The 21,891-nt window shown below is 44.2% G+C and overlaps 1 protein-coding gene across 1 annotated transcript in view; it reads left to right on the top strand.

Annotated features, from left to right (window-relative positions):
- Nucleotides 1-20,613, top strand: part of LOC143673059 (uncharacterized) — a 30,214-nt gene extending 9,601 nt beyond the window's left edge. Inside the window, exons 3-6 of the mRNA XM_077147428.1 lie at nt 4,877-4,940; nt 8,114-8,354; nt 9,955-10,196; nt 20,279-20,613. Coding sequence (XP_077003543.1) covers nt 4,877-4,940; nt 8,114-8,354; nt 9,955-10,094 — 445 coding nt within the window. The 3' untranslated portion in view covers nt 10,095-10,196; nt 20,279-20,613. The remainder of the gene's footprint in view (nt 1-4,876; nt 4,941-8,113; nt 8,355-9,954; nt 10,197-20,278) is intronic.
- The last annotated feature ends 1,278 nt before the right edge of the window (nt 20,614-21,891 follow it).

The raw sequence follows: 21,891 nt of genomic DNA, 5'->3' as shown, positions 1-21,891 counted from the left end.
GCAGAGCCAGCCCCTGAAGTAGCTGTAGGGATTCCCTCTACATCCTCGTGTGCTTCTACATTTACAAGGTCCCTCACCATCCTCCTGTGCTTCTGCATTTGACAAGGTTCCACTCCATCCTCATGTATCTCCTTTGTGTGCTGAGGTCTCTCTCCATCCTCGTGTTTTCCTCATGTGCTGAGGTCCTTCTCCATCCTCGTGTGTCTCCTACACATACCGAGTTCCCCCTCTATCCTCGTGTGTCTCCTCCATGTACTGAGGTCCCTCTCCATCCTCGTGTGTCTCCTACACATACCGAGGTCCCTCTCCATCCTCATGTGTCACCTACATGTGCCGTGGTCCATCTCTATCCTCATACATCTCCTACATGTGACATGGTCCTTCTTCATCCTCGAGTTTCTTGTCCATGTGCTGAGGGCTCTCTTCTCCCTTTGAGTCTCTCCTATATGTACCGATATCCCTCCCCATCCTTGTCTCTCCCACATGTGTCCAGGGCGCTGTGGGAGGTCCAAATCAAGGTGTCATCAAGGTGATGCTTCCGTTCCAAAGACGGTGGTGATTGGGGTCTGGCTGCCAGCATGATTGGTCCTTGTCGCCTCTATCATGTGATAGTGTACATGCTGCTTTCTCTGGCCTCTGACTTCTCTTCTGGTTTTCCGTATTTCCTTCTGGCTATTCCTGTATCTTTTTCTCTCTCTGACCTTCCCTATAAGGCCTTCCGTAGTAAGATTAAGATCCATCCCGATTGAGCTGGGCCATACCTTAGCTGAAGTAAGCTCATCAAAAGGTTTTATCTATGAGAATTCACAGCCGCAGGAATGGATGAAATTTAAGAGCATGTTTTCTGGTATACAGAGCTCCAAGCTACCGTAATGGCAAAATGTCCAGTGACATTTGTTTCATGGCTTCTTCCTGAAAATTGCTAGGTTTCATCGTGGGTCACGTTCTTAGAGTTGTTACATAACCCATAAATCTATGTTTTCTGTCACTATGGAGATATAAATACAGACACATGCATAGTCTTAAGTGTTCTAATAATGCTGTCTCTTTTAATATTCAGTGGAATTGTCTTAGTTTTAATTTTTATATGGAAGACTTCTCAGTTATTCTTTAATTACTTTATCCTTTAAGCCCTCAGTACTCTTCCTGTATGTTCAGGGGTGTTGATGTCTTCTCACTAAGTGCTTGAGATTGTGGCATCCGCTCACCTGTAGTTGACTCCCTGGTGAACACTGTAGAGGGCTCTACTAACCCATGGTTGACTCCCCCATGGACACTGAAGAGGGCTCTGCTAACCCGTAGTTGACTCCCAGGTGAACACCGTAGAGGGCCGTGCTTTCCCCTAGTTGACCCCCAGGGGAACATTCTAGAGGGCTGGAGCAGAGAGCCTGTGCCTACAGGCCAGGAACTAGACCCGGCCACTCCTCCAGGCCCATGAGAGTTGGCCTGTGGACTGAAAGCCAGGTGAAAGCCAGGGGCGGGAGCGTCCTGCCGGGAAGCAGCCTGAGCCCAGGTGGGGATGGTGACGGGGCCAGTGACACTCATCTCATGGTGGCTTGGAAGGATGCGTGGTTGGACCACCAAGGATGTGCTAGGCACCCCAAGACTGCTCCCGATTCCTGACCCTTGCCTCCTCCTGCCCCAGTCCACGTGTTCGTGCATTCTTGCCCCCGTGGGGAGGGACGTGGTGGGTGGCAGTCCACCCTCCTCGTTTTCTGGAAGTACATGTGTGAGGGATCCTCTCACACACCTCCTGAAACCTGTGTGCCTTATCTCTCATTGCTTTTGGGTTTTTCCTCAGCCAGGGTGAAATTTTGCCATCTGCCCTTCCAGAGTAGGTGGCTGTATGTGGGTGCCAGATGAGGCAGCATTCCCATCATAAACATGGAGGCCTTCTCTCTGTCCAGCCACATCATCATGTGGAACAGAGCCATCAAGCTGTGAGTCCCCCACCTTCCCAAGAGTGCCTGGGCCTCCCCAGCCTCCTGCTCCCCTGTGCACACCCAGTTGGCAGTTTGCAGATTTGAGTGCTTTGTGCATACTCCTGCAGGAACCCCATGCACACCGCAGTGTGTTTTCACATGGGCGTGAACCAGAATGTGCTGTGTAGAGCAGTCCTTGCTCTTGCTGGGTGAAAAACTTCATCCTTCTCCTTCTGTTCTGATGCCAGTCACGACCCAGTAATGGGTGTTTGAAAATATTGCCTCAACCCCACTTATTTTAAACCTACTAATTGATGCCTGTGACCTAATTTCTGGTGAAGGTCCGCAGACTGCCATGTTAACCAAAGGCTGGTTTTTCTTAGTTTAGGTGTGCGGTGATTGTTTTAACTAATTTTAACAACAAAAACCATGGGACCCTAAGGAGTCTACCTTGGTGGGGTGCTTTTTCAGTGCTGGTTTTTGTTCTGTCCTTTTCTCTTTTTTTTGGGAACAGATAGCTTGTAGGTTGCACTCGTGACATCCTCGTGTCTCTGACCTGAGAACAGCATTGACTGACCCCCGCAGCTGTTGGTGCTGCTCAGGGGTGGTGGAGCCTATACCACCCCGAGCTGGGTGCCCTGGTCACACAGGTGCTGGCCTCCTCACCTAGGCTCCTTGTTTTCTACACAGGTCTGCCTCTCTCTACCAGGGGGAGAGGTGTCACTGCCTCTCAGCTGCCCCACTGAGGGCTCGGGTGGTGTGCTGGTTTGAAAGAAAGTATGCCCCCTAGAAAATCCATGTTTTAACCAACATCCCATTTCATAAAGGTAGAATAATCTGTATTCAATACTGCATGTTTGAAACTGTAATCAGATCATCTCCCTGGATGATGTGATTTAGTCAAGAGTGATTGTTAAACTGAATTAGGTGATGACATGTCTCCACCCATTTGATTCAGAGAGCAGAGAATGCTACAGCACCATGAAGCAGAGAATCCACCAGCCAGAGACCTTTGGAGATGAAGAAGGAAAATGCCTCCATGTGAGCTTCATGAAACCGGAAGCCAGGAGAGAAAGCTAGCAGATTACACCATGACCGCCATGTGACCTTCCAGCCGAGAAAGAAGCCCTGACTGTGTTTGCCATGTGCCTTCTCACTTGAGAGAGAAGCCCTGAACTTCATCAGCCTTCTTGAAACAAGATAGCTTTCCCTGGATGGATGCCTTAGATTGGACATTTCTATAGACTTGTTTTAATTGGGGCATTTTCTCGGCCTTAGAACTGTAAACTGGCAACTCATTAAAATCCCCCTTTTGAAAGCCGTTCTGTTTCTGGTATATTGCATTCTGGCAGCTAGCAAACTAGAACAGATTTTGGTATCTGAGAGTGGAGTGCTGCTGCAATTTGCAAATACCAGGTATGTTGGAACGGTGTGTTGGATGGCTAAGGGGAAGATTCTGGAGGAACTGTGAAGAGAATGAAGGAGAATTCCTGGAGTGCTTGAAGAGACTGTTGGTGTAAACGGAACCGCTGCCAATCTGGACAAAGGTAGACACAAAAGGGAGAGATTGGAGTTTGCAGAGTGAGAACCATGGAAGCTCAGGCCTGAAGCCAAGAAACCTCAGCCTGGAGAGTGGACCCACCCATATACATGGAGAGGGTGAGTTTACCCTAAAGGGTGAGGATGAGTCTCCAACCTTGTGCAGCCTCAGGCCTTGGAGAAGGTAGAACATGCTCATTGGGGGACTGGGAAGAGCCTGGCTGCCCCCACATGGTGGGGTCCAGCATGTGCCCTGGAAATGGCAGAGAGCCCAGGGGTGGCCCTGATGCCTGGGGAGAGTGGAGCCAAAAAAAAGGTGGTCTCCTCGATGTTCCTTGAGGTTGATTTGGAAAGAGGCCGGCCACTGCATAGGCCCTCGGAAAGGGTGGGATTGCCAGTTTCTAAAGCTGAAGGATAAATGACTTTCAGACTTTGAAATCCAGTGGTGTGTGCCATACAGGTTTTCCTTCCAGTTTCTCCAATCCTGTGACTGTCCTCCTTTGCATATTGGCATCAGATAACTTGTTTTGGGATTCACAGGTCTGCAGCCAGAAGAGAATTTTTTACACCTGTTTAAGGTGATGCTTGTCATTGCCAAGTTGACGAGGGGTGGACATGTGGTAGTTAGATTCAGTTGTCAACTTGGCCAGGTGAAAGGCACCTAGTTTTGTTGCTGTGGACATGAGCCAATAGTATGTGAATCTCATCTGTTGCTGCTTACATCTGCAGTTGGCTAGGAGGCATGCCTGCTGCAATGAATGACATTTGACTTAATTGGTTGCTGCTTAAATGAGAGAGTGCAATGTAGCACAGCCAAAGCAGCTCAGCATACCTCATCTCAGCACTCACAGCTCAGCCTAGGCCTTTGGAGAATCAGAAAGGAATCACCCTGGGGAAAGTTGTTGGAACTCAGAGGCCTGGAGAGAAGGCCGACAGAGACCATTCTGTGTGCCTTCCCATGTAAGAAAGAACCTCAGTTGAAAGTTAGCTGCCTTTCCTGTGAAGAACTAACAAAATAAATCCCCTTTTGTTAAAAGCCAATCCATTTCTGTTGTGTTGCATTCTTGCAGCTAGCAGACTAGAACAGGTGGCATGAGGCCAACACTGACAGTCGTGTAGAAACCTCAGCTTGGAGAACTCTTCTGGGTACCGGTTTCTGGGGTATGGAATGCTTTGACTGAATCCAAGAGTCTTTCTTACACAGGAGGTCTTTATTTGCAAATTTTGCTGGCTTGTATCAACATGCAAGTTATTTCCATTTTTTTCCCTCTTCCTGCTCTGATCCATATCAAACTATTACTTACTGAAATGTTTGTATCCTTTATACAGACCTCTTTATTTCCCATATATATATATTCTCATTTAGTTGTGTTTGAAATTTTTGAGAAAAAAAGTCTAACTTTTTTCCCTTTTAGGTCATCTAAATCTCACCCAAGACCTGTGGTCCATATAACTGACAGTCCAGTGGATGAGAGAAAGGTAGAATTTCTTCTAAAATTTATATTTATGATATAAAAGAATGAATCTTGATATCCTTAAGTATGTAAACTCTTCTAGTACTGTACTTACCAAACCTGAGATTGCTTACAAAGGTTGTGTATCTCATATACCAAGTGGCTTATTTTTACATTATGAAAAACAAATGAAAAAAGTAGAATCATTTAAAATTTTAAAGCACCCTAAAATATCAGTAAAGTTAAATACACTTGAAAGTTTTTTTTTATATTTGGCTTGTTCTAAATAGTTTACCAGATTTTTCTGATAATCCTGACTAAAAGTATTCTTTGATGGTTTTGAATTATTTTCAACACACTTGGTCAGTTTTTATGTTGATTATTACATGTTGCCTTGTGTTAGCATCATGTCTAGATCTCATCTCCTCTAAGTGTTTGTTCATTAACAATGTAGGTATTAAAGTGTATTATTTAATGTAGCATTTTGAACCATCTTATGTCAATTATATATAAGTTTTAAATTCTGAAACTAGTTTCCTACAGTCAGCATCATAATAAACTTGAAAAGAATAGACTTTCCTTTCCCATAAATCTGGTTGCTAATCAAAGCCAGCCTGTGAGGTAGTTGTGTGTAATCATAGCCTTCCTTCTGCCATAGAGTTTTCTGTGATAGCCTAAGTGAGTGCTGGGCAGTGTCTGTGCTCCCAGGGCCTGGCCACCCGGACGTCTGGGCTTGGGGTTGGGGTTTGCCCAGGTCTTCCTACCTTCCGTCCATGGAGGCCCACAGTGTCTGTCACACTGCCCTCTTGGCGGAAGTTGTGATGAACCTGTTTACATAATGGTTTGCATTTAGAAAATTATCTTCTATCTCTTCTTCCTATTTGTAGTTCATTCATTCATTGACTCAGCAATTATTCAACTATTGGTACCCACCCTGTAACTTTTTTTTATTTTGGCTTTACATTTTCTGTATTATCTTTTTTTTTAACTGAGGAATCTTCAGACACATGCAGTCCATACATAGTGTACCATCAATGACTCACATTATCATCATGTGTTGGTGATCACCATAATCATTTCTAGAACATTTGCATCACTCCAGAAAAGAAAGAAAAAGAAAAAAGAGAAAGCGCATACATTCCATACCCCTTATACCTCCCTCTCATTGACCACAAGTAGGTCAATCTACCCAATTTTTTACCGTTTATTCCCCCCACCCCCCATTATTTATTTATTTTAACCTTATTTTTTCACTCATCTGTCCATACCCTGAATAAAAGGAGCAATGAGACACAAGGTTTTCATAGTCAAACAGTCATATTGTAAAAGGTGTTAGTTATATAGTCATCTTCAAGAATCAACGCTTCTGAAACATAACTCAGTGGTTTCAGGGAGTTCCCTCTAGCCACTCCAATACACCATAAACTAAAAAGGAATACCTACATATAATGCATAAGAATAACCTCCAGGATAACCTCTTTACTGTTTAAAATCTCTCAGCCACTGAAACTTCATTTTGTCTCATTTCCCTTTTGGTCAGGAAGCGTTTGTCAATCCCATGATGCCGCTACCCTGTAACACTTTTCAAGGTGTTAATCATCTTCCTATGTATCTCCTTTCTATCACTTTCATGGCTGTTTTGACTTTCTCTTGGGGATGGGGGCAAGTTGGATGAAAAGTACATAAAAGTATTTTATTCATATCTTGACTCTGTTCTTTTTTTTTCTGCCTGCTCAGCTTTCCCCATACCTGTTCTCTCTCACACACACACATACACACATTCACATATATATATGTTTTTATTTACTTCTCAGTTCCTTTTTTGCTATACTTTATTTTAGTCCAGAATGACTTCTCGTAGTGGAGCATTTCACTGGGGAAAATTCAAGTTTCAGCTGTCAAAGTGTTGTTGTAGCTCCTTTATTGAAAGAAACGTCCTGCTTTTTTGGTGTGGGTCTCTGGTTAATGATATTAAGTCCTCTTAAGTCTTAGCCTCCAACTGCCACCTCACTTCAGTTCCACAAAGGTGAACTAGTGTTAATAGTTTATATTCTAGGTTTTAAACTTTTATGCACATCCTTTGTTCTCTTTCCTGTTTCCTGATTCCATACCCTCCACCCTCTTCCTGAGAACCAGTGTTGTGTTCATTTATAAATTCATGCAGAAGGATAAAGGAGAAACTGGAAAGAGGTTCTGCCCACCTGTATGCTTCCACCCCCATTCTCAGAGCAAAATGGAAAGGAGCATTCTTGGCTCAGGATATGGGAGTGAAAATGGGATTTTTACCCCACTTCTACTCATCCAGCTTTCTGTATTCTGCTCTCCTTCTGAGAAGGAAAAGAGAGTTCTCTGTCTGCATTTTTTGAGATTCTCTGGCTGTCTTGAGTTGCTGCAGAAGCACAGCGTGGTCTGGGATGACATCTTAACATGTTCATTGAAAGTTCATTTCAGGGGTATGTGGCAGAACAGCAGGTGAGCTTCTTTTGGCAAAGACTTCAGGGAATGTTCTCTCTTCTTGCTGTGCTCTCCTGATCTTTCCAGAGCAAATTATTATCCTTTTGGACCAGATGAGAGTTAAAACCATGTGCCTCAGTGGATTTATTCACCAAATAAACTAAGATTTAGATGGCATGCCTGACATACTTCTTGAACAGCCATCCTGAAAATATATTTGTTTTTATTTGAATTTTAGGTGATGCCTACAGGGTGATTCATTTGCAGTGACCATATTTTAAGTTAAATCACATTAATTTGGTTCTGTTTGTCTTTTTTTAATCCTATATAAAATGAAAAAAAGTAGAATAGAAATAAGACTGTGTTTTTCAAATACAGGACTATAGTTTTCAGCCACAGGCAATTTTAAACAAGGTTCAAGGGGTAGCTGGGAGATTGCAGCTTCCCTTTCTAGGGGTTGGCCTGTGGCTTTAGCTACTCTGGCTGCATCCTCAGTATGCCTATGTTACGCCTTCCTTTCCCCACCATCCATGGGGGTTAGGGGCTCATTGATCAGTTAACTACCAGCCTCCTCTCCCCACTGGAGACTTGGAGCATGGGGCACCTAGTACAAGTTCTGCAGGGCCTGGCCAGTCCCTCAGGTTGCCACGAGCACTTGCCCTCTGGGGCTCTCTGGCCTTACCCCCCTAACCGCTGTGCACTCAGTGTCCCGATACTCTCTCATGGTTCCCACCTGTCCTGCAGGAGCTCCGCACCTGGGAGGAGGAGCTGATGAGGGCTGCGCTCCAGCAGAAGAACCTGAAAGAGCTGCTGTGGTGCAGGGAGCAGAAGCTGGCTGAGCAGGAGATCGACATCCTGGAGTGGGAGCTTAACATCATCCTCCACCAGCTGTGCCAGGAGAAGCCCCGACTGAAAAAACACATGGGCGAGTTCAGGAAGAGCCGGCTGAAGCTTAAGGATGGCAACCGCATCAGCCTTCCCTCTGGTCAGTGGCCAGGAGCCTGCTGGAAGTAAGAACAGAGAGCCTGGTTGTGGGGTGGGGCAAGGGCTTGGTATGGGCAAGGATCCCTACCTACTCTGTCCCAATAGTAGGGACTGAGCTTTTGGAAACACAAGACCTAGGGTTTCAAAATGGACCTTTGTTGAAATCGGCCATTCTGTTCAGTACAAAGACGCTGGCCTCCTGAAAATCTCACCCACTTTAGGGGCATTAGTGACTGTGACTGAACACAGAGAGTGAACTGATAGGTGAGTGTGGTCCAGGCTGCTAGAAGCATGGCTGCTCACATAGGCACCTTTCCTTTTAGGCAGACTTGGAGAAGGAAGCATGTGATTGGGGTGGGGTGGGAGAGCAGTTTGTAGATTTCAAGGTGTATATGTGTGAGGCAGGAGAAATCTTGCCTTTGCAGAATAGCTCATGTCAAGGTTTATTTAAATGACTAGTTCTCTGAATGCACTTGAGTTTATGTTTAACTCACAGGACTTTGATTTTACACATAAGCTTTAGAAACACATTGGCTAAAAAAATATACATTTTTGACTTGTACAGACTGGGAAAAATGCAAAGAAATATGAAGCTATGAATTAGAATCTTTGTGGTGTATAATGCACCCATTGAAGAAGGTGAGTGTTCCAGTGTATGTATGTATGTATAGATAAAAATGTTCACTTGTGTTCTGATACATAAGGCCCAAGGAAGCAAGCCTATTAGAAGTATAAGGAACTAAGAAAAAATAGCATGATAGGAATAGCAGTGGTTGGCTTTCAATGGTAGCTTAAGTATAGACAAGGGAATTAATTCACTGAAATTCAGTGAATGCATTCATGGGATGTGTTTACTGATCTCCTTGCTGCGTATCTATTTCTTTTCACACAACCTTGAGTCTTTGAGCACCTCTTGAGCATCTAACATGTGTTGAGCATATTGCCAGGTGCAGGGAATACAACTTAGTGGGGAGACCCAGGTGCAGACAACAGCTGTTGTTATTCCTCTTTGACAGATGAGGAAAGTGAAACTCAGAAATTCAGAGCTAAACGCAAACCCTGGTTTACTGTCCTTTAAGTTCTACATTCTTTCTGCTGTACCATAACTGCCTTTGGAAGATATTAGAGTTTGGACCATCTCCCTCATTTCCTTAGGTTTTCTCACCAAAGACTATTTCGTAATACCCACCTCTGCCCCCTCCTTAGTAAAAAGCATCAGTCCCCCTCCTTTGTTCCCTGAGAAAAAGGGGCAAATACTAATAGATCATATGAAATAGAGAATTTTAAGTTAAATTTCCTAAAATAATCTACAAGGTCTCATTGTCTAAAAAGCTATTCTAGATATATAATCATATATTACCTGTAAGTGTATATTATATAGACAGCTTTCTGAAGACTGTCTAATGAAAGGTCACTCAGAAAATGAATTTTCCTCCTTTCCGTATCTCTGCCTTCCATGTCCCTTTGGGAAAAAGAGAATTCTGAAAGAGAACATTTTCCAGGTGAACAATGAGCTTTTCATGCCTGTCAGTTTTCTTAATTGAATTTCATTATGGGAAAATTCAAATGCACATGCTATCTCTCTGTGTTTCCTCAAGCAGATTTCCAGCAGAAGTTCACGGTGCAGGCATCTCCATCCATGAACAAAAGGAAAAGTCTGATCAGCAGCCACTCTAGTCCTCCTGCAAACCCCACCATCATTCCTCGCCTTCATGCCATCCAGTGTGAGACAATTTGCTAAATTAGTTGGGGTCAGAACACACCAGGTGTCCTGCTCTGTCCAGCCACCAACGGGTCCAGGCTTGCTTCATCCATAACTTCTGCCACCTGTCCTCGACGGCACGTATGTACATGTACGTACATAAGCATACCTGTTGCCTTTCCCTTTGTCTCTCTTCATTAACTTTACTATGGTCTCCTCTACGTTTTATTCTTTTTTTTTGTTTTTTTAACTTTTTTATTAATTAAAAAAAATTAACAAACAAAACATTAAGATAACATTCCATTCTACATATACAATCAGTAATTCTTAATATCATCACATAGTTGCAATTCATCATTTCTTAGAACATTTGCATCGATTTAGAAAAAGAAACAAAAAGACAACAGAAAAAGAAATAAAACAATAAAAGAGAAAAAAAGATTTTACATACCATACCCCTTACCCCTCGCTTTCATTTACCACTAGCATTTCAAACTAAATTTGTTTTAACATTTGTTCCCCCTATTATTTATTTTTATTCCATATGTTCTACTCTTCTGTTGATATAGTAGCTAAAAGGAGCATCAGACACAAGGTTTTCACATTCATAGAGTCTCATTGTGAAAGCTATATCATTGTTCAATCATCAAGAAACATGGCTACTCGAACACAGCTCTACATTTTCAGGCAGTTCCTTCCAGCTTCTCCACTTCATCTTGAACAACAAGGTGATATCTACTTAATGCATAAGAATAACCTCCAGGATAACCTCTCAGCTCTGTTTGGAATCTCTTAGCCATTGACATTTAGTCTCATTTCACTCTTCCCCCTTTGGTCGAGAAGGTTCTCTCAATCCCTTGATGTTAATTCTCAGCTCATTCTAGGGTTTTTCTCAGTCCCTTGATGCTGAGTCTCAGCTCATTCCAGGATCTCTGTCCCACGTTGCCAGGAAGGTCCACACCCCTGGGAGTCATGTCCCATGCAGAGAGGGGGACGGTGGTGAGACTGCTCATCATGTTGGCTGGAGAGAGGGGCCACATCTGAGCAACAAAACAGGCTCTCTTGGGGGTGACTCTTAGACCTAAATTTTAAGTAGACTTGACCTATCCTTTGTGGGGTTAAGTTTCATATGAACAAACCCCAAGACTGGGGGCTCAGCCTATAGCTTTGGTTGTCCACACTGCTTGTGAGAATATGAAGAATTCAACTTGGGGAAGTTGAATTTCTCCCCACTCTCACCATTCCCCGAAGGGAGCTTGTAAATACTTTTCCAGTCACTGATCAAATCACTCTGGGATTCATCGGGGCATCACTCTGGACAAAACAACAAAGTCTAATGTCCTACCTGAGATTCCAAGTACTTATGACATTCAATCAAACTATCTACATGAGTTATATTAGGAAATGCTCTAGTCAAAGTATAAATTTTGTAACAAATAAACATTTTTTTGCTTTAGTCTCACACATAAGGTGACATTTTAAAGTATTATCATCTATTTTCAGCACCCTGCAATAATGACATTCCTTTGTTCTTCCTCATGCAAAAACATTTTTAAAATTTGTACATTGTACATTTCACTATTATTATAGACTCTAGGCATTCCTAGATTATACCATCTCGATCTTTACCATCTATCTTTCTTTCTGATTTCATTTATGTCCCCAGCCCTCCTCCCTCTATCATTCTCACATGCAGCTTCATTCAGTGTTTTAACATAATTACATTACAGTTAGGTAGTATTGTGCTGTCCATTTCTGAGTTTTTATATTCAGTCCTGTTACACGATATGTATCCCTTCAGCTCCAATTACCCAATATCTCACCCTATTTCTGTCTCCTGATGGTCTCTGTTACGAAGGAAATATTCCAAGTTTTTTCACTAATGTCAGTTCATATCAGTGAGACCATACAGTATTTGTCCTTTTGTTTCTGGCTAATCACACTCAGCATAATGTCCTTAAGGTCCATTCATATTGTTACATACTTCATAACTTTATTCTGTTTTACAGCTGCATAATATTCCATCTTATGTAAATGTCACAGTTTGTTTAGCCAACTGTTGATGGAAATTTTGGCTGTTTCCATCTCTTGGTAATTGTTAATAATGCTGCTATAAACATTGGTGTGTAAATGTCCATTTGTGTCCTTGGCCTCGTGTCCTTAGAGTAGAGACAGCATATAGATGGGTCCTGTTTTTTAATCCATTCTGCCAGACTATGTCTTTTGATTGGAGAGTTTAATCCATTAACATTCAGTGTTATTACTGGATGGGTAGTACTTTCTTCTACTATTTTGCCTTCTGGATTTTGTATTTCATATCTAATTTTCCTTCTTTTTACCTTTACTCATAGTCTTCCTTTCTACACTCTTCTCCACACCTCTCTCTTCTTTGTATCTGTCTCTAGTGTTCCCGTTAGTATTTCTTGCAGAGCTGGTCTCTTGGTCACAAATTCTCTCAGTGATTTTTTTGTCTGAAAATGTTTTAATTTCTCCCTCATTTTTGAAGGACAATTTTGCTGGATATAGAATTCTTGGTTGGCAGTTTTTCTCTTTTAATAATTTAAATATATTATCCCACTGTCTTCTCGCCTCCATGGTTTCTGCTGAGAGATCTGCGCATAGTCTAATTGGGCTTCCCTTGTATATGATGGATTGCTTTTCTCTTGCTGCTTTCAAGATCCTCTCTTTCTCTTTGACCTCTGACATTCTGATTATTAAATATCTTGGAGTATGTCTATTTGGATCTATTCTCTTTGGGGTACGCTGCACTTCTTGGATCTGTAATTTTAAGTCTTTCATAAGAGTTGGGAAATTTTCAGTGATAATTTCCTCCATTAGTTTTTCTCCTCCTTTTCCCTTCTCTTCTCCTTCTGGGACACCCCCAACATGTATATTCGTGCGCTTCATATTGTCTTTCAATTCCCTGAGTCCCTGCTCATATTTTTCCATTTTTCTCCCTACAGTTTCCGTATCTTGTCAGATTTCAGATGTTCCGTCCTCCAGTTTTGAAATCCTATCTTCTGTCTCTCGAAATCTACCATTGTAGGTTTCCATTGTCTTTTTCATCTCTTCTACTGTGTCTTTCATTCCCATAAGTTCTGTGATTTGTTTTTTCAGACTTTCAGTTTTTTCTTTTTGTTCTTTCCTTGCCTTCTTTATATCCTCCCTCAATTCATTGATTTGGTTTTTGATGAGGTTTTCCATGTCTGTTTGTACATTCTGAATTAATTGTTTCAGCTCCTGTATGTCATTTGAATTGTTAGTTTGTTTCTCTGACTGGGCCATATCTTCAATATCCCTAGTGTGATTTGCTATTTTTTGCTGGCATTGAGGCATTTAATTACCTTGATTAGTTTATTCTGGAGATTGTTTTCCCTTCTTTTATGTAGGGTTTTCTTGCTAGATGAATTTGTTGTCTATCTGTTCTTTGACATTCCGTTCAGCTTCATCTGGATCTTTAGCTTAAGTTTTGTTTACAGAGGGGAGTTTTTCAGTTCTTGTTTCTTGCCCTGCTTGTGTGGTGCCTTCCCTGCCCACCCATGCTTAGGAGTGTCTACTTAGATATTATATACCCCAGCCAGATTTTCCCAGACCAAACTGGCCTCCTATCAGGAGGAAAGAGTCACCTGCATTGGTTTTCCCTGAGGGTGAGGCCCAGCAGGTTGAAAGACTTTCCTGTGAAATCTCTGGACTCTGTTTTTCTTATCCTGCCCTGTGTGTGGTGCTTGTCTGACTACAGGTCCCACCAGCATAAGGTGATGTGGTACCTTTAACTTTGGCAGACCCTCCCTGCTGGGGGCATGGTGGAGACAGAGGAGAGGTTGTAGGCTGGTTTTAATGGCTTCAAATTACCAAGCCCTGGTTTCTGAATTCCTTGATGGAGGGATTCCACCTGAGTTGGGCTTCACCTCTCCCCTGGGAAAGGCACAGGCTCCAGACAAGCCCCCAAAAGAGCTCACTTCTGCCTATGCCTGGGGCAGTTGCAGCCTGAAAAGTCCTGCCACTGTATTCAGAGGCAGTCAAACCTTTGTAGATACACAGCCACAAAAATCTCTGTTTCCTTCTTTTTTTTTCCCCTTTTTCTGTTAGTCCTGCCCCCTTGGCACTGGGGCAAAAATTGCAATCTCCGCTTTGATCAGGTTCACCTAAGCTGGGGGCCTATTTTTAGTAGTCAGAATTTGTTAATTAGTTCCACAGTTGGTGTTTGATTGTGCCCAGCCCCTGCTACTGGTAAAGTCCTTTCCCGTCTGGGAAGCAGCCTGTGGGGGAGGGGCGTTGGCTACCGCAGCTTTGGGAACTTACGGTTCTGGGGGGTGCTTGCAGCTGGTCTAGCTGGTCCGGACTGGGGTACGCTGTGTGTCCGGTCACTCTCATGGCTCCGGGAGCTGTTCTGTACTGTTTCTGGTTATTTAGTAGTTGTTCTGGAGGACGGACTGAAACGTGTACGTTGTTAAGCCACCATCTTGACCCAGAACTACCTTTTATTCCTAGTCAAATATCAGCAAAAGGTTTTGGAGGTATCAGTGGTAGCTCAACTTATATACACCGTGATTTGCAATTTAGTGTCTTGTGTTGATACAGGTTGGTACCCTGACCTGGGGCCCAGGCATGTCCTCTGCCATATTTGGGGCACCATTGTGTTTCTTTTGTCCGTCCTTCCCAGGGAAGGGCTTTTGCAAAGTCTTGAGTCCTGAAGAAACTTGCTAAATACTTTTTATGGTCAGCTGGATCTGGACCAATTTTGCTTATATTGCAGTGTGAAAAAGTAAATAAATAAAATAAATTAAAGAAATAATTTTCCTAATTTATAGATAGATAGAGAGGTTTCACCAAAACAAAGGGAAAAAAATTAAATTAAAAAAAAAAAGGGACAGGCCATGATGGCTCAACAGGTAGAGTTCTTGCCTGCCATGCTGGAGACCCGGGTTCAGTTCCTGTTGCCTTCCCATGCAAAAAAAAAAAAACAAAACAAAAACTGAAACTAAAAAACAGGATTTATGACTTTTATTCAAAGATCAAATCACTGGGGTCTTTTACACATGTCCACAGTTTGCTCTAACAGATGGGCGCTTTCATATGCTCTAAATTTTACCTCAGTCCCTTCAACTTCCTGTTTGATGGTAACTGGCTCCCTTCACACAGTTTAGATAGAAGCCTGGTCCCGAGGGTTTGACTGTTGCTCTAAGGTATCCATGTCAGAAGAATGCGCCTTTTCTCTTATATTTTATATTTCTCTAGGCCTGTTTTTTTCCCATCACCTCCTACTCTTGACTTTCTTCTCCTTAAGCTTGAGCTCCTCATTTTCTTTGTTTCCAGCCCTTTCTTGCTTTGCCTTTTTCATCTTCCTTAACCCCTTCTCTTCTTCTCTCCCACCTCTCTTTTCATCACTCACCCTTGCCTCCCCATCCCACCCGACAGAGTAAGTTGCTTAAGTCAGATCCGTTTGGAACTCTGATGTCTGGTTGGTCTGAGCTTCAGCTTTGCATTGGACTTAGGGGAATTTAGGAAATTTTTCTATGTGCTTTGAGAAAGGTAAATGATTGGTGGCTGAGACTTTCATTATTTTCCTGGAAGGCTCTACTTGGGTACAGAGGTTTTTTTTATGAAGTCTAACTTTTTTCCCTGAGGCTCCAAATGTGGGCGTTGATCTGGCAGGGTAGAGGTTAATCTGGGAAGGGCTCTGTGTGTCTTTTTCCAGATCCCACCCATCCATTGTAATTTACAGTGGCACCAGGTGAAAGCAGCAAAACCTGGGGGCACAGCTCAGTCATTCCTAAGGAGGAAGGTGAGGAGAAGAAGAGGGCCCCTGTGAATGAGTAACGGACAGGTGGGCCCAGTACACTTGGACAGAAGGAACTTGCCTCGGGAGATAAAGGGTGAGAGCCAGATGATGTGAAATTCTTTCTCACTGAAAAATGGATGCACTATTTTAAAATACCTTTTTCTATGAGTGTTTCAGTGCTTTCTGAGAAATCACCTGAGTTTTACAGCAGAATTTTCCAGTGTCTTTGTTCTCTGGAACTTCCTAGTACAGAGATCAGCAAACTTTTCTCTAATGGTCCAGATGGTGAAAAAAAAATTTTGGCTTTTCAGGCCATAGGGTCTCTTTCACAACTAATCATCTCTTTTGTTGTAATGCAAAAGCAGCCATGGATCATGGACACTATGTAAATGAGTGAGCTTGTCCAGTAAAACATCATTCATAGAAACAGGTGGTGGGCAGGTGTGGCCCACCAACTGTAGTTTGCTAGCCCCTGTAGGTGTCCCACAGAAAGTGGTGAGCAGCCCAGGTATTAACCAGATATAAGTATTGTGGCTGAGTATGCTACTTTTACCTGGCTCTTCCTCTTAAAAGGTCTGTTCAAGAGAGGGATCAGAGGACTCTCTTGCTAGAGATTCATACTGAAGTAGGGGCCAGCAGAATAAACCCAGCCTGGTAGTGCAGTAGGATGTAACTCTAGGGCACCAGTGCTTCTTTCACGTCCCCTACCATAGCCACACTGACTTGTGTTTGTGCCCCCTCTGAACAAAGCACAATGCATGCCTTGATACCTTGCTTGTGCTTGTGTTCTGTTTGTGGTCTTGTGGCATAGGAGTTAAATTATCCTAGGTCCCAGCTCTTCTCAGGCCCATCACTCTGAGTCCATGACTTCCTGGGAGTGACTCTTGCCTCCACTCTTCCATTATTGTGATCCTCTGCTTCAGTTTCCTCATCTACAAAAGTGGGATAAAACTAGTCCCCATCTCATGACGTTGATGTGGTGACTACATAAATCCGCATTTGTGAAGGGCCTAGATTGTCTGGCTCATCATGAGCATACATGAATATCAGCTGTGGTGATGACTATTCTCAGCTTCTCAGGCAATTTTGTTTCTATACCTGAAGAATGGCCATAGTGGTTTATATTCTTGTTCTTGGTGCGAGTGTCTAGAACTTAGACTTCCCTAAGTGTGAAGGTAAGCAGCACACCACCCCACCCCTTGCCCTGGCTGCCCTTTTTAGTGACTTTCTTAAGGGCATGTGAGATTGAATATTAGGCTTTAGATCCCTGCTTACAGGTGTCTTGAATCTGTAACTGGCCTGGGTAGTCCTTCAAATACTAAGATTTTGTATTCAAAGTCTGTCTTTCCCTATGTCAGATTTTGGCTGAAGGTGAAAATAACCATTTGTTACATAAAAGATGAACTCTCTGAAGCCAGGCTTCAGAAACCAATTAAATAACTTTGGGATGGAAAATTCAAATATGTAGAACACACTACCTAAGCTGTGAATAATAACTTCAGCGATTGACCCTTCATGGGATGGAAGTTACTCTTCTATACTACATTCTGTAGGAGCAAGAGCTAGTCTGTCCTTTGAACCCTGACTGGAATGGAGTTGAGCCCAGTCCGAGAAACTCAGTTACCCTGAATCCCTTGATACTGTTAACATTAGCACGATTCCAGATAAGATTTGCAAGGTGGCTATAAATTCCAATAGGTCCAGTGGTTCTGCTTCATTTAAAGGTATTTCCTGCTTTGGTATTAAATTTAATTTTATTTTGCATTAGAAAATATTGACTTTTGGCATTTTATTCCTCCATTTGTAAATTCACCCTTGTAAACTTTTGAAACACATCAAAATATATGATGTAACTTTCCTGATTCTGAATTCTTATTGACATAAAATCTCAAGTAAAGACGTCTTTAATACCAGAGATTTTTGAGAAGCTCAGGAAGATAATGTTTATATTTTAGTATCTGTCAGTGGAATAAAATATGTAATGACAAAAGCTATCTTGAATTCAGTAATGTTAACTGAATCTGTGTTTTGTGAATCTTAGCATCATAGCCCTTTTTTAAAAATAGTACATATTGAGGACGAGCCAAGATGGCAGCTTAGCGAGGTGCGGGATTTAGTTCGTCCTCCAGAACAGCTACTAAATAACCAGGAAAAGTACAGAATAGCTCCTGGGACCACGTGAGTGACCAGACACACAGCATACCCCAGTCTGGACCAGCTGGACTGGCTGTGAGCCCCCCCAGAATCATGAGTTCCCCAAGCCAAGGCAGCCAGCGCCCCTCCCCAACAGGCTGCTTCCCAGAGGGGAAAGGAAAGGAACTTGACCAGCAGCAGGGGCTGAGCACAACTTAGCTTCAAGTGTGGAATTAATTCACAAATTCTGACTACTAAAAATAGGCCCCCAGTTCAGGTGAACCTGGTCAGAGTAGAGCTGGCTCATTTTTGCCCTGGTGCTAACAGGGCAGGGCTGACAGAAAAAGAAAAAAAAAAGAAACAGTGGTTTTTGTGGCTGTGTTTCTATAGAGGCTTGGCTGCCTTTGGATATAGTGGCAGGACTTCTGAGGCTGCAACTGCCCCAGGCATAGGCATAAACAAGCTTCTTTGAGAGCTTGTCTGGAGCTGGTGCCTTCCCCAGGGGAGGGGTGAGGCCCAGTTCTGGTTGAATCCCTCCCTCAAGGAATTCAGACACCAGGGTTTCATAATTTGAAGCCATTAAAACCAGCCTACAACCTCTCCTCTGTCTCTGCCATGCCCCCAGTAGGGAGAGTCTGCCAGAGTTAAAGGTACCACATCATCTTATGCTGGTGGGGCCTGCAGGCAGACAAGTGCCACATACTGGGCAGGACAAGAAAAACAGTGTCCAGAGACTTCACAGGAAAGTCTTTCAACCTGCTGGGTCTCACCCTCAGGGAAAACCAATGCAGGTGACTCTTTCCTCCTGATGGGAGGCCAGTTTGGTCTGGGAAAATCCAGCTGGGGTCTATAATACCTAAGTAAACTGTCCTAAGGGTGGGAGGGGGGCAAAGGCATTGTACAGGCAGGGCAAGAAACAAGAAAACATGAACTGAAAAATTCTTCTCTGTTAAACAAAACAAAATCTAAGCTAGAGGTCCAGAAAAAGGTGAACTGAAGGTCAGAGAACAGATAGAGAGAAAATTCATCCAGCAAGAAGGCCCTAGATAAAAGAAGTGAAAACAATCTCCAGAATAAACTGATTAAGGTAATTAAATGCCTAGACACCAGCAAAAAAATAACAAATCACACTAGGAAAATTGAAGATATGGCCCAGACAAAGGAACAAACCAACAATTCAAATGAGATACAGGAGTTGAAACCAAACCATTAATTCAGAATATATCAACAGACAATGAAAACCTCATCAAAAACCAAATCAATGAATTGAAGGAGGATATAAAGAAGTCAAGGAATAAACAAAAAGAAGAAATCAAAAGTCTGAAAAAACATATCACAGAACTTACGGGAATGAAAGGCATAGTAGAAGAAATAAAAAAAAAAGAAAACAATGGAAACCTACAATGGTAGATTTCGAGAAGCAGAACACAGAATTACTAAACTGGAGGACGGATCCTCTGAAATCCAACAAGAACAAGAAAATATGGGGAAAAAGGATAATTTAATTCCCAGAGACTCAGAAATTGAACGACAATATGAAGCACACAAATATACATGTTTTGGGTGTCCCAGAAGGAGAGGAGAAGGGAAAAGAAGGAGAAAAACTAATGGAAGAAATTATCACTAAAAATTTCCCAACTCTTATGAAAGACTTAAAATTATACATCCAAGAAGTGCAGCATACCCAAAAGAGAATAGATTCAAATAGATGTACTCCAAGACACTTACTATTCAGAATGTTAGAGGTCAAAGAGAAAGAGAGAATCTTGAAAGCAGCAAGAGAAAAGCAATCCATCACATACAAGGGAAGCCCAATAAGACTATATGTAGATTTCTCAGCAGAAACCACGGAGGCAAGAAGATCTTGTTCACTGCCCTCCCTCATGGCCCCAGGACTATGAGTGTGAAAGTGTGAGTGTGACTACTGCTGCTAGAGCTCGGGTGTCCACATGGAGCCCAATGTGCACCGTGACGAGGTACCCAGGCTGCACCCCTGGCAGGGTCCCCCATCTCGGGGTTGTGAGGTGACCGGAGTCCCTGTGCCCGGTGCCCGAGGGAATGCCACAGCTGCACCCCTGCCAGGGTCCTCCATCTGGGGGCCTGTGGGGTGACTGGGGGCTCAGTGCCCTACACCCAAACATACACAGGCTTGCTGGCTCCTGTCCCAGCTGTCAGTATCCTTCACTTATCCCTTCCTCTGCCTCATGATTGTCAGGGTGTGAAAGTGTTGGAGCCGGCACCCTTGTGCCCGCAGAACTGTGAGGTGCCTGGGTGGGTTTGCATTAAAGAGTCACCTTTTCTCTTCCAGAGAGTTCCTGTCCAGTGGCATGATGACGGAGTTCAGCACAGCTTACATCAATCTGCATGAGATTACGAGTCCCAGGAGCAGTTCACAGTAAGCCCTTGTCAGCCTGGGACCCCAGGGTGAGGCCATGGGTGGCTGGAAGTGTGTGCTTTCCCTGGTGAAGTCCATCACTTTGGTCTGAAAGGTCTCTGTCCCTTGCAGAATGCAATGGCACTTTAGGTGAAGACCCAGCTGCATCTCTGCAGCCCTTAAATGGTGGTGTGGAGCCTGCAGTGGGAGGAGCCTGCTGTGTAGAAGGAGCCTGTCATATGTGGTGGAGCCTGCTGTGTGGGTGGAGTCTGTCATAGGGGGTGGAGCCTGCTGTGTGGGTGGAGTCTGTCATATGGGGTGGAGCCTGCGGTGTAGAAGGAGCCTGTCATATGGGGTGGAGCCTGTGGTGTAGAAGGAGCCTGTCATATGGGGTGAAGCCTGCTGTGTGGGTGGAGTCTGTCATATGGGGTGGAGCCTGCTGTGTGGGTGGAATTTGTCATATGGGGTAAAAGCCTGCTGTGTGGGTGGAGCCTGTCATATGGGGTGGAACCTGCTGTGTAGAAGGAGCCTGTCATATGGGGTGGAGCCTGTGGTGTAGAAGGAGCCTGTCATATGGGGTGGAACCTGTGGTGTAGAAGGAGCCTGTCATATGGAGTGAAGCCTGCTGTGTGGGTGGAGTCTGTCATATGGGGTGGAGCCTGCTGTGTGGGTGGAGTCTGTCATATGGGGTGGAGCCTGCCATGTAGGGCAGAGCCTACAATGTGGGGTGGAAGGTGGAAAGCCCAGAGGGACAGAGTGCTGCACGCAGGTGGCTCTGGGACTTCAGAGGAGTGTGGCACCTTCTGCAAGGCTGTGTATGGCCACTTGCAATGGGTAGAGTTTGGTGGAGGCCAGCTACAGACAGGCCAGACCCTCTGTCAGGATAGGTGGAGGCACTTCTGAGCAGGAACCACTCAAGCAGGATTTTGGAAGCTGTTTGCTGGGTGGGAGCATGATCGTCTCAACACCTGCCTGTAGGGAAGCCCCAGCTTCCCTCACAGTGGACCGTTTCCTCACCTCTCCTCCCTGCCTCCCCACCCTCACAGTGTGTGCAGCACCCATGTGGGATCTGTCTTCCCCATGAGGCCTGGTCTGTGTCATCGGCTCGTCCTCGAGCCCAGCACAGGGCTTAACACTGGCAGGAGCATGGCCCCACCACCTGGGGCTGGATGCATTGATGGGTGCGAGTGCCTAGGCCAGTGTGGGGAAAAGCATGCCATTGGAGGGAGCACAGGGACAGAGGTGCCGTCTTGGGTGCAGGGGCAGTGGGGAGTGGGCCAGGGTTTCTACTGTTGTTAAATCGGGACATCTGTCCCAGTGATAGCAAGGAGCTGTCCTCACCCTTCCTGGCCTCCAATCCCAGCCTCACTCGGCCTCTTCGCCTCATCCGGCCTCACCGCTCCCGGTGCTCAGGCACACCCACAGTGCCCTGGCCTCCGGCAGAGTGTGGCAGGTGCACAGGGGTTGGAGTGCATGGACAGAGCAGTGCCCAGCAGTGTTCCACCTCTTCATCTGGAGCTCATCCAAGAGTCCACCCCTCTGCCTGT

The sequence above is a fragment of the Tamandua tetradactyla genome, unplaced genomic scaffold, assembly GCF_023851605.1.
Source record: "Tamandua tetradactyla isolate mTamTet1 unplaced genomic scaffold, mTamTet1.pri scaffold_103_ctg1, whole genome shotgun sequence".
Lineage (NCBI taxonomy): Eukaryota > Metazoa > Chordata > Mammalia > Pilosa > Myrmecophagidae > Tamandua > Tamandua tetradactyla.
This window is presented reverse-complemented; position numbering and strand designations above follow the sequence as displayed.